At 43.4% G+C, this 10,185-nt stretch overlaps 1 protein-coding gene across 1 annotated transcript in view; it reads right to left on the bottom strand.

Annotated features, from left to right (window-relative positions):
• Positions 1 to 1,260: 1,260 nt before the first annotated feature.
• Positions 1,261 to 10,185, bottom strand: part of LOC120063865 (NGFI-A-binding protein 1-like) — a 12,789-nt gene continuing 3,864 nt past the window's right edge. The window contains exons 4-7 of the mRNA XM_039014181.1: positions 7,478 to 7,597; positions 6,434 to 6,617; positions 1,778 to 1,903; positions 1,261 to 1,536 (exon numbers count right to left, since the gene is read on the bottom strand). Of these exons, the coding sequence (XP_038870109.1) occupies positions 1,448 to 1,536; positions 1,778 to 1,903; positions 6,434 to 6,617; positions 7,478 to 7,597 (519 nt within the window). The 3' untranslated portion in view covers positions 1,261 to 1,447. The remainder of the gene's footprint in view (positions 1,537 to 1,777; positions 1,904 to 6,433; positions 6,618 to 7,477; positions 7,598 to 10,185) is intronic.

Below are 10,185 nucleotides of genomic sequence, written 5' to 3'. Positions count from 1 at the left end.
TCAATCTACACACAATACCCCATAATGACAAAGCAAAAACAGGTTTTGCAATTTTTTTGCAAATTTCCAAAAAGAAATTCCAAAAAGAAAGTCACATTTACATAAGTATTCAGACCCTTTACTCAGTACTTTGTTGAAGCAGCTTTAGCAGTGATTACATCCTCGAGTCTTCTTGGGTATGACACTACAAGCTTGGCACACCTGTATTTGTGCAGTTTCTCCCATTCTTCTCTGCAGATCCTTTCAAGCTCTGTCAGATTGGATTGGGAGCGTCGCTGCACAGCTTTTTTTCAGGTCTCTCCAGAGATGTTTGATCGGGTTCAAGTCCGGACTCTGGCTGGGCCACTCAAGGACATTCAGAGACTTGTCCCGAAGCCACTCCTGCGTTGTCTTGGCTGTATGCATAGGGTCGTTGTCCTGTTGGAAGGTGAACCTTCACTCCAGTCTGAGGTCCTCAGCGCTCTTGAGCAGGTTCCTTCGACCTCATGGCTCTGTCAACTGTCAACTGCCTTTTCAAATCATGTCCAATCAATTGAATTTACCACAGATGGACTCCAATCAAGTTGTAGAAACATCTCAAGGAGGATCGATGGAAAAAGGATGCATCTGAGCTCAATTTTGAGTCTCATAGCAAAGGGTCTGAATACTTATGTAAATAAGCTTTTTCTGTTTTGTTTTTTTATATACATTGGCAAACATTTCTAAAAACCTGTTTTTGCTTTGTCATTATGGGGTATTGTGTGTAGATTGATGAGGGACATTTTTTTATTTGATCCATTTTAGAATAAGGCTGCAATGTAACAAAATGTGGAAAAAGTCAAGGGGTCTGAATACTTTCCGAATGACCTGCACACCCTACTGTTAGTGCTTTGATCAAATCGGACCACATTGTCAAATTAAATAAGACTTTTCTGAGCCAAATCCTGGTTGACTCGAAGTGAAAGGGAATACTACCAGGATATTCTGGTGTTGTCCTCGTACACTCTTAACACACCAGAGCCAAACCTGTCCTCGTAACAACTGGGACATCCATCTTCCCAATCTGGACATAACTGACATCCTATAGTCCACCAGAAATATGTTTCCTTATTATACACAGCACATATTTAAATAACATTAATGACAAACACTTTTCAGAGTCAGAATTATGTATGTACAAAAACGACATCTACAGACCACTCGCCATCAGTCTTGATAGTAAGAAAGGAGAGAGGGTGGGGGAATCAGCACAGTCAGTGAAAACACAAAAAACTGGGCTTCTACAAGGAAAGAAATAAAGGCTCTCTAGGTGCTTTGGCAAAAAATAAACAAAAAGTAAAATCCCTTTACTTGAGGCAACATTGGTTGTTAAGGCTCTACTGCAGCTGTGCTTTTTTAGTATTGACCGACGACGACTATGTTATGAGAGAGGGATGAGGAAGGAGGAGGAGTAGGAGGAGAAGAGGTGCTATCTGGAATCCTCTGGCTCTGATTTGATGGTCTTCTTGTCGGAAAGGTTGAGAGCCCCTTGGGAGAAGTCGGCCCCGTTTCCATTTTCTGGAATGAGAAAGAGAAAACAAATAGGAGTTGGATTATTATCAGATGATTCAGCATGAGTGAACTATGACAGAGAATTAACCAGCTGATTCAGTATCAAATGATTCAGAACGAAGGTTAAATGTGATGGAATCTTTGAGCTGATTCCATATCAAATGATTCATTGTGAATTAACTACAATAGAGATTCTCTACGTGCAGACCTGTGGCCAAAATTTTGCCCTCGACATTGCCATGGTGACTCGTCGCCGGGGTCTTTCCCTCCCCGTTGCTGTGATGCCTTTTCAGCTCATTGGCTAGCTGTTTCCCCAGTGGTATGTCTCCATCTGACCTTTGACCCGCCACACGCAGGTTCAGTGGCCTCTCCCCTGCAGGAACACACAGCTAGGTAAGGCCAAATATTTTATAAAAACAGAATGACAATACAGTACTTATCTATTCCATTCTATTCTAACACTCAATTCAAATCATAAAAAGCCATTAAAACACCATTATTCAAAATAATGATTTGTGTCTGTTCTGTAGAAAATGCCATTATCTATGTCTCGCTCTGTAATGAATAGAGGCTGTTAAATGAAAGAGCGGTGTGTGTACTGTGTATAAAATAAAAAAGGTGTTAGTCACGCCACATTGCTGTCAATGCTGTCAATGAAGACCCATTAGATAGAGCACAAAGGATGCTGTGTACATGTGTGTGTGTGTGTGTGTGTATATGTGTGTGTGTGTGTGTGTGTGTGTGTGTGTGTGTGTGTGTGTGTGTGTGTGTGTGTGTGTGTGTGTGTGTGTGTGTGTGTGTGTGTGTGTGTGTGTGTGTGTGTGTGTGTGTGTGTGTGTGTGTGTGTGTGTGTGAAGGGAAAGAGAATAAGCAGTATTAATTCGACAGTGTCATGCTGTTGACTGTGTGAGGTTGTGGGTGTGAAAGGTGTCACCCTCTATCCTCTGTGTTCACTACGCACTCTTAAGAGGGCTTCAGATCAATACAATAGCAGCCTATGGTACTCAAAGCAAGCTTAAAGCAACTCATAGCATTTATGGTTATATAAGTCCGTTTTTCCCTATCTGAGGACCATACACACACGTGGATCCTTCCTGAAACTCCCCAAAATCTCCACAAACAGCTGACAAATGAATGGAAGAAATTAAAATTTGCCTGAGAAACATAAAGGCAAAATATTTAACCAGCACAAAAAGAATTGCGTCGGATGGTGGTACACTGAACCAATGTTAACTTTTATGCATTTTCCTTTCCTAAACGTCATTGAAACTACACCTAACCTGAACCTTAACCTAACCCTCGTTCCTAAACATAACTTAAAAACTTGATTACACTGAACAAAAATATAAACGCAACATGCAACAATATCAAAGACTTTACTGAGTTACAGTTCATATTTGGTATTGGTATTGTGGCAGCCGGCAGGGAGAGGTGAGGGGAGTGGTAATTGAGGAGAGAGATCTTGCAGGTAGCTGGATCCACCCACCAAGCCTTATATGGACTTTCTGCCCCAACGAGGAAAGGCTGTGGGTCATTAAGCCAGGGAGTGCTTGGGGATAAAGGAGAAAGCAGCCTGCACAAAAGGGCAGAGGTGAGAGACAAGAGAGGTATGAAGAGTGCGAGACAAGAGAGGTATGAAGAGTGCGAGACAAGAGAGGTATGAAGAGTGCGAGGTATGAAGAGTGCGAGGTATGAAGAGTGCGAGGTATGAAGAGTGCGAGGTATGAAGAGTGAGAGGTATGAAGAGTGAGAGACAAGAGAGGTATGAAGAGTGAGAGACAAGAGAGGTATGAGAACAAAATCTGTGTGATTGCCCGTTGTGACCTGGACTGTTGGACTACCCCCACCCCTCCTCCTCCTGCTGCGTACCGGACCGGATTGGCTGAGGACCCGAGTGTGAGGATTACCCCTGGAAAACGGAATGTACAAAGAGAATGGCTTGTGGACTGTGAGGTGACTGGTGAATTCCCGCTTCTTTCCCCATGTACCAAAATCCCTAATAAACTTCCGTTTTGCATTCGATTTGTGCTACTGGTGCATGTTTTGTTATTGAACTTGGTGACGTGGAAACCCCACGCCATTGATCTTGCTACAGTATTTGCTGAGAAAGCAGAACTTTAATAGACAAGAACAGCTCAAGGCTAGAAATACAGACATTTAAAAATGGCACACGTAGCCTACATATCAATAGATACACGCAAACTATCTAGGTCAAATCTATATGGCAGGTGAGTATGCAGGCCATGGAAGAACTGGGACATTTTCAGCTTCCAGGAATTGTGTACAGATCCTTGCGATATGGGGCCGTGTATTATCATGCTGAAACATGAGGTGATGGCGGCGGATGAATGGCACGACAATGGGCCTCAGGATCTTGTCACGGTATCGCTGCGCATTCAAATTGCCATAAATAAAATAAAATTGTGCTCGTTGAATGTAGCTTATGCCTGCCCTTTCCATAACCCCACCACCACCATGGGGCACTGTTCACAATGTTGACGTCAGCAAACCGCTCTGACAACTGTTCAAACCGGGATTCATCCATGAAGAGCACACTTCGCCAGCGGCTATCGAAGGTGAGCATTTGCCCACTGAAGTCTGTTACAATGCCGAACTGCAGTCAGGTCAAGACCCTGGTGAGGATGACGAGCACGCAGATGAGCTTCCCTGAGATGGTTTCTGACAGTTTGTGCAGAAATTCTTCGGCTGTGCAAAACCACAGTTTAATCAGCTGTCCGGGTGGCTGGTCTCAGACGATCCCGCAGGTGTGGAGGCTGGATGTGGAGGTCCTGGGCTGGCGTCGTTACACGTGGTCTGCGGTTGTGAGGCCGGATGGACGTACTGCCAAATTCTCCAAAACGGCTTATGGTAGAGAAATGAACCATCAATTCTTTGGCAACAGCTCTGGTGGACATTCATGCATGCCAATTGCATGCTCCCTCAAAACTTGAGACATCTGTTGCATTGTGTTGTGTGACAAAACTGCACATTTTTAGAGTGGCCTGTCAGTGTCCCCAGCACAAGGGGCACCTGTGGAATGATCATGCTGTTTAATCAACTTCTTGATATGCCACACCTGTCAGGTGGATGGATTATCTTGGCAAAGGAGAAATGCTCACTAACAGGGATGTAAACAAATTTGTGCAAAACATTTGAGAGAAATAAGCTTTTGTGTGTATGGAAAATTTCTGCCATCTTTTATTTCAGCGCATGAAACATGGGACCAACACTTTACATGTTTATATTTTTGTTCAGTATAATTTCGACCCCTATGGCTAAACTTATGTTTTCGTTCTGCCGGTGTAATATACACTTCCAAACATACAGTTGAAGTCGGAAGTTTACATACACTTAGGTTGGAGTCATTAAAACTTGTTTTTCAACCACTCCACAAATTTCTTGTTAACAAACTATAGTTATGGCAAGTCGTTTAGAACATCTACTTTGTGCATGACACAAGTAATTTTTCCAACAATTGTTTAAAGACAGATTATTTCACTTATAATTCACTGTATCACAATTCCAGTGGGTCAGAAGTTTACACGCACTAAGTTGTCTGTCCCTTTAAACAGCTTAGAAAGTTCCAGAAAATTATGTGATGGCTTTAGAAGCTTCTGATAGGCTAATTGACATAATTTGAGTCAATTGGAGGTGTACCTGTGGATGTATTTCAAGGCCTACCTTCAAACTCAGTGGGAAAATTGTAGACCTCCACAAGTCTGGTTCATCCTTGGGAGCAATTTTCAAACGCCTGAAGGTACCACATTCATCTGTACAAACAATAGTATAAATACCATGGGACCAGGCAGCCATCATACCGCTCAGGAAGGAGACGTGTTCTGTCTCCTAGAGATTAACGTACTTTGGTGCAAAATCAATCCCAGAACAATAGCAAAGGACCTTGTGAAGATGCTGGAGGAAACGGGTACAAAAGTATCTATATCCACAGTAAAACGAGTCCTATATAGACATAACCTGAAAGGCCGCTCAGCAAGGAAGAAGCCACTGCTCCAAAACTGCCATAAAAAAGCCAGACTACGGTTTTCAATTGCACATGGGGACAAATATCGTACTTTTTGGAGAAATGTCCTCTGGTCTTTTGAAACAAATATAGAACTGTTTGGCCATAATGACCATCATTATGTTTGGAGGAAAAAGGGTGAGGCTTGCAAGCCGAAGAACACCAACCCAACCGTGAAGCACGGGGGTGGCAGCATCATGTTGTGGGGGTGCTTTGCTGCAGGAGGGACTGGTGCACTTCACAAAATAGATGGTGTCATGAGGTAGGAAAATTCTGTGGATATTTTGAAGCAACATCTCAAGACATCAGTCAGGAAGTTAAAGCTTGGTCGCAAATGGGTCTTCCAAATGGACAATGACCCCAAGCATACTTCCAAATTTGTGGCAAAATGGCTTAAGGACAACAAAGGCAAGGTATTGGAGTGGCCATCACAAAGCCCTGACCTCAACCCTATAGAAAATGTGTGGGCAGAACTGAAAAAGCATGTGCGAGCAAAGAGGCCTACAAACCTGACTCAGCTCTGTCAGGAGGAATGGGCCAAAATTCACCCAACTTATTGTGGGAAGCTTGTGGAAGGCTACCCGAAACGTTTGACCCAAGTTAAACAATTTAAAGGCAATGCTACCAAATACTAATTGAGTATATGTAAACTTCTGACCCATTGGGAATGTGATGAAAGAAATAAAAGCTTAAATAAATCATTCTCTCTACTATTATTCTGACATTTCACATTCTTAAAATAAAGTGGTGATCCTAACTAACCTAAGACAGGGAATTTTTACTAGGTTTAAATGTCAGGAATTGTGAAAAACTGAGTTAAAATGTATTTGGCTAAGGTGCATGTAAATTTCCGACTTCAACTGTAAATGTCTAATGTCTGACCTGGTTGTAGACTGGTGTTATCAGTGGAGCCTCCGTTGGTATGGTGGCGGTGCTCTGGGTCTGTGCTGTGTCTGAATTTGAAGCCCCCCATAGGAACCCTCCACTCCAGGGTCTGAAGTCTGTCCTGGGCCTTGGCCTCGTGGAGGATCTCCATCTGCCTGGCCAGCAGATGCTCCAGCTGCAGCTACAACACACAAACACAGATGCATATAATCAGTTCAAGATAAATGTCTAATGTTACACACACACATCCACACACATTAGAAAACACATAACACACAAAAAACTGAGCCTGAAGTCTATCAAAGACCATCTAAAAGGGCAGCACAATCTTAAGTTCCTTCTCTAGTCTAGATACTCGTTGTTTACATGTATCTTTTGGGGTGGCATGCAGCCTAGTGGTTAGAGCGTTGGGACAGTAACCAAAAGGTTGCTGGATTGAATCCCTGAGCTGATAAGGTACAAATCTGTCGTTCTGCCCCTGAACAAGGCAGTTAACCCACTGTTCCCCGGTAGGCCATCATTGTAAATAAGAATTTATTCTTAACTGACTTGCCTAGTTAAATTAAAAATCTGTCAGCCATTTCCTGCATCTACACTGTCTTGTCTGTTTCTCCAAAACAACAGAAAATAAGCCTGCATTTTGATGAGGGATAATTAGGTGGGTATTGGTGATGATGTCATAACAGACAAAGAGGGCATGGACGTGCTACTGCTTTACTTATTCTGTTTTTTCCTCAATTAGAAATGAGAAACGAGGATACAAACTGTATTATAAAACAAAATAGCTCGTCAATAACTCTGCTGATTAGTGGTGAATCTTCGCTTTCTCACATTTCTTCTAATTGGTATTACCCAGCCAATGCACCACCTGCAGATTGAACGTCAACTAGCCAGTCAGTCAGTCAGTCAATCAGCCAGCAAGCCATACAGTCGGTCAGGCAGCCAAGCAGTTTACTAGCCAGCCAGTCTTTATGTCTGTTTGTCCGTCAGTCTGTCCAGCCGTCCCTCAGACAGTCAGTCAGTGAGTGGTAGTGTAGTCACCTGGATGTTGCGTCCTGTGGTCTCCTCTCCTTTAGACTTGGCTGTGGCCAGCTGCTCCCTCAGGGTCTCTTGTCTCATGTGGATGGCCTGCAGGGCCTCCTGGAGGTCAAAGAAGCCCTCCTGACACGATAAAGAGACAGAGACAGAGAGAGAGACAGAGAGAGAGAGACAGAGAGAGCGAGCGAGCGAGAGAGAGAGAGAGACAGAGAGAGCGAGAAAGCGAGAGAGCGAGAGAGAGAGAGAGAGAGAGAGAGAGAGAGAGAGAGAGAGAGAGAGAGAGAGAGAGAGAGAGGTTAAATGCCTACTCTTCGCAGATTACCTATGCCTGCTGTCACCCACAGCACATGGACTACAGCAGAGCCTGGACCTGCTAGAGCAGTACTGCCAGACCTAGGCCCTGGCAGTAAACCCCAAAAAGACAAAAATAATGATTTTCCAGAGAAGATGCAGATCTCAGGGAATTAGACCAAAGTTCTCAATTGGTACAAAATATATAGAGTACTGCACACACTCCAATAACTTAGGTTTAAAAATAAGCTCAACTGGACACCTTAATGAGGCAGTGAATGAACTGAGAGAGAAAGCACGCAGGGCATTCTACGCCATTAAAAAGCCAATTCAAATTGAAATACCTATTAACATTTGGCTAAAACTAATTGAATGTGTCATTGAACCAATTGCACTTTATGGCAGCGAGGTGTGGCATCCACTTGCAAAACAAGATTTCATCAAATGGGACAAACACCCCATTGAAACCCTGCATGCAGAGTTCTGTAAGATTATCCTACATGTCCAGAGGAAAACTACACACAATGCATGCAGGGCAGAATTAGGAAAATATCCACTAATAATAAAAACTCAAAAAAGAGCAATTAAGTTTTGGAAACATCTAAAATACAGTGACCCCCTCTCATATCACTACCAAGCCCTGCAATGCCAAGAGCTGAGCAAAGAAAAGAGTCCCCTCATCCAGCTGGTCCTGGGGCTGTTCACAAACCTGTTCTACTAACACACTGAAACCTCAGGACCAGAACATCCAATCAATCAGGATAAACCAAATTACAACACAGTCAAAGCAGAACTACATTGCTTATTGGGAAACACAAGCACGAACACAAAGCAAAATGCAGTGCTATCTGGGCCTAAATCGACAGTACACTGTGGCTAAATATTTGACCATGGTTACTGATCAAAACCTTAGAAAAACATTGACAAAGTACAGGCTCAGTGAGCACAGCCATGCCATTGAGAAGGGTAGACACAGGAAAACCTGGCTCCCTGTAGAGGAAAGGCTGTGCAACCACTGCACAACAGCAGAACCTGAGACGGAGCTGCATTTCCTGACAAAATGTCAAAAATATAAAACAATTAGAGAGTGTAATTTCCCTTATTCAAGGTTTAAAGAAAAAAAAAAACTCTCTGATGAGAGTAGGCTACCAGTCCTGTTGGGGGAGGACGCAGAGAGCTGTGGGTTGGCAGCGCTCTACATTGCTGCCTGCCATAAGTTGAGGGACAGTGTCTGACAAACCAATCAACCTGCACATGTACTCTACTGTATGTTTATTGTTATTGTTGAATGTATGGTTATTTTGACACTTGGTTATTGTTGTTACTGTTGTCCCTTTGACAATTTTGATTCTCATTTTTATTTTTATATTGTAAATATCCAATATAAGCTTTGGCAATATGTACATTGTTACGTCATGCCAATAAAGCAAATTGAATTGAATTGAGAGAGAGAAATATGCCACTATCAGACCATGGTCCCATTCAGATTTTCTCTCCTTTTATACTCCACTCATGATGCCTTCTAGCTGAAATAATGTCACCCAGTCTCACCAGAGGATGCTTGTCACACTTATCTCCTGTGAAAAATAACTGTTATATTTTCAGCATGTCTACCCTTAGATCTGTTTATGGGATTCTGAAGTTGAAATTGAGGTCTGAATAAGGAGACAGTGAGTTGCCAGGTTGGGTTGGGTTGGGTTGAGAGGGCTGTCCCTCCTCTCTGTACAGGGTTTGTGGAGGATGTAGGGGGAAGGTTAACGCATGTCTACAAGTGACGTAAATCTGAGCTCACCCTACCGCCACACCTTATGATTTATCACGCCTTCAAAGCACCCACAGAAGGTGTGGAGTCAGAGTGTGTGTATGTGAAAGAGAGGGAGAGACAAAGAGCATATGAGTATCGGTGTGCGGACAACCCAACTGCGCAAGTGCATGGGGGTGGGTGGTTCCGAGCGCGCCCATGCGGTGATGTCATGTAAACCTCAGGACTATGGGTAGGCGTGACTGAGCTCATTTGGGCTTTTGTGTTGTCCATGTGGGCGTGTGGCTGGCTCTTAATGGGAGGGTGGCAGTAGTGTGTGTGTGTGTGTGTGTGTGTGTGTGTGTGTGTGTGTGTGTGTGTGTGTGTGTGTGTGTGTGTGTGTGTGTGTGTGTGTGTGTGTGTGTGTGTGTGTGTGTGTGTGCGTGTGTGTGTGTGTGTGTGTGTGTGTGCGTGTGTGTGCGTGCGTGTTTGAGATGGGGGTAGGGCAGAAGAGTGGGTGGGGATTCATTTTCTAACTCTCCATGGTTAACTCCAGTTAAGTCCTTTGTTGAGATAAATATGTAAAACTTCATCTCAAGGACACACAGTAACATGTAGTTAAAAGAAAACAACCAGGTTGTGAGAATAATTTGCCTTTAGTAAGAGAAAAGTGCTACAA

This window comes from Salvelinus namaycush, chromosome 19 (genome assembly GCF_016432855.1).
Source record: "Salvelinus namaycush isolate Seneca chromosome 19, SaNama_1.0, whole genome shotgun sequence".
In the NCBI taxonomy this organism is placed as follows: Eukaryota; Metazoa; Chordata; class Actinopteri; order Salmoniformes; family Salmonidae; genus Salvelinus; species Salvelinus namaycush.
The sequence above is the reverse complement of the archived record's forward strand: the minus strand, read 5'-3'. Positions and strand labels throughout refer to the sequence as shown.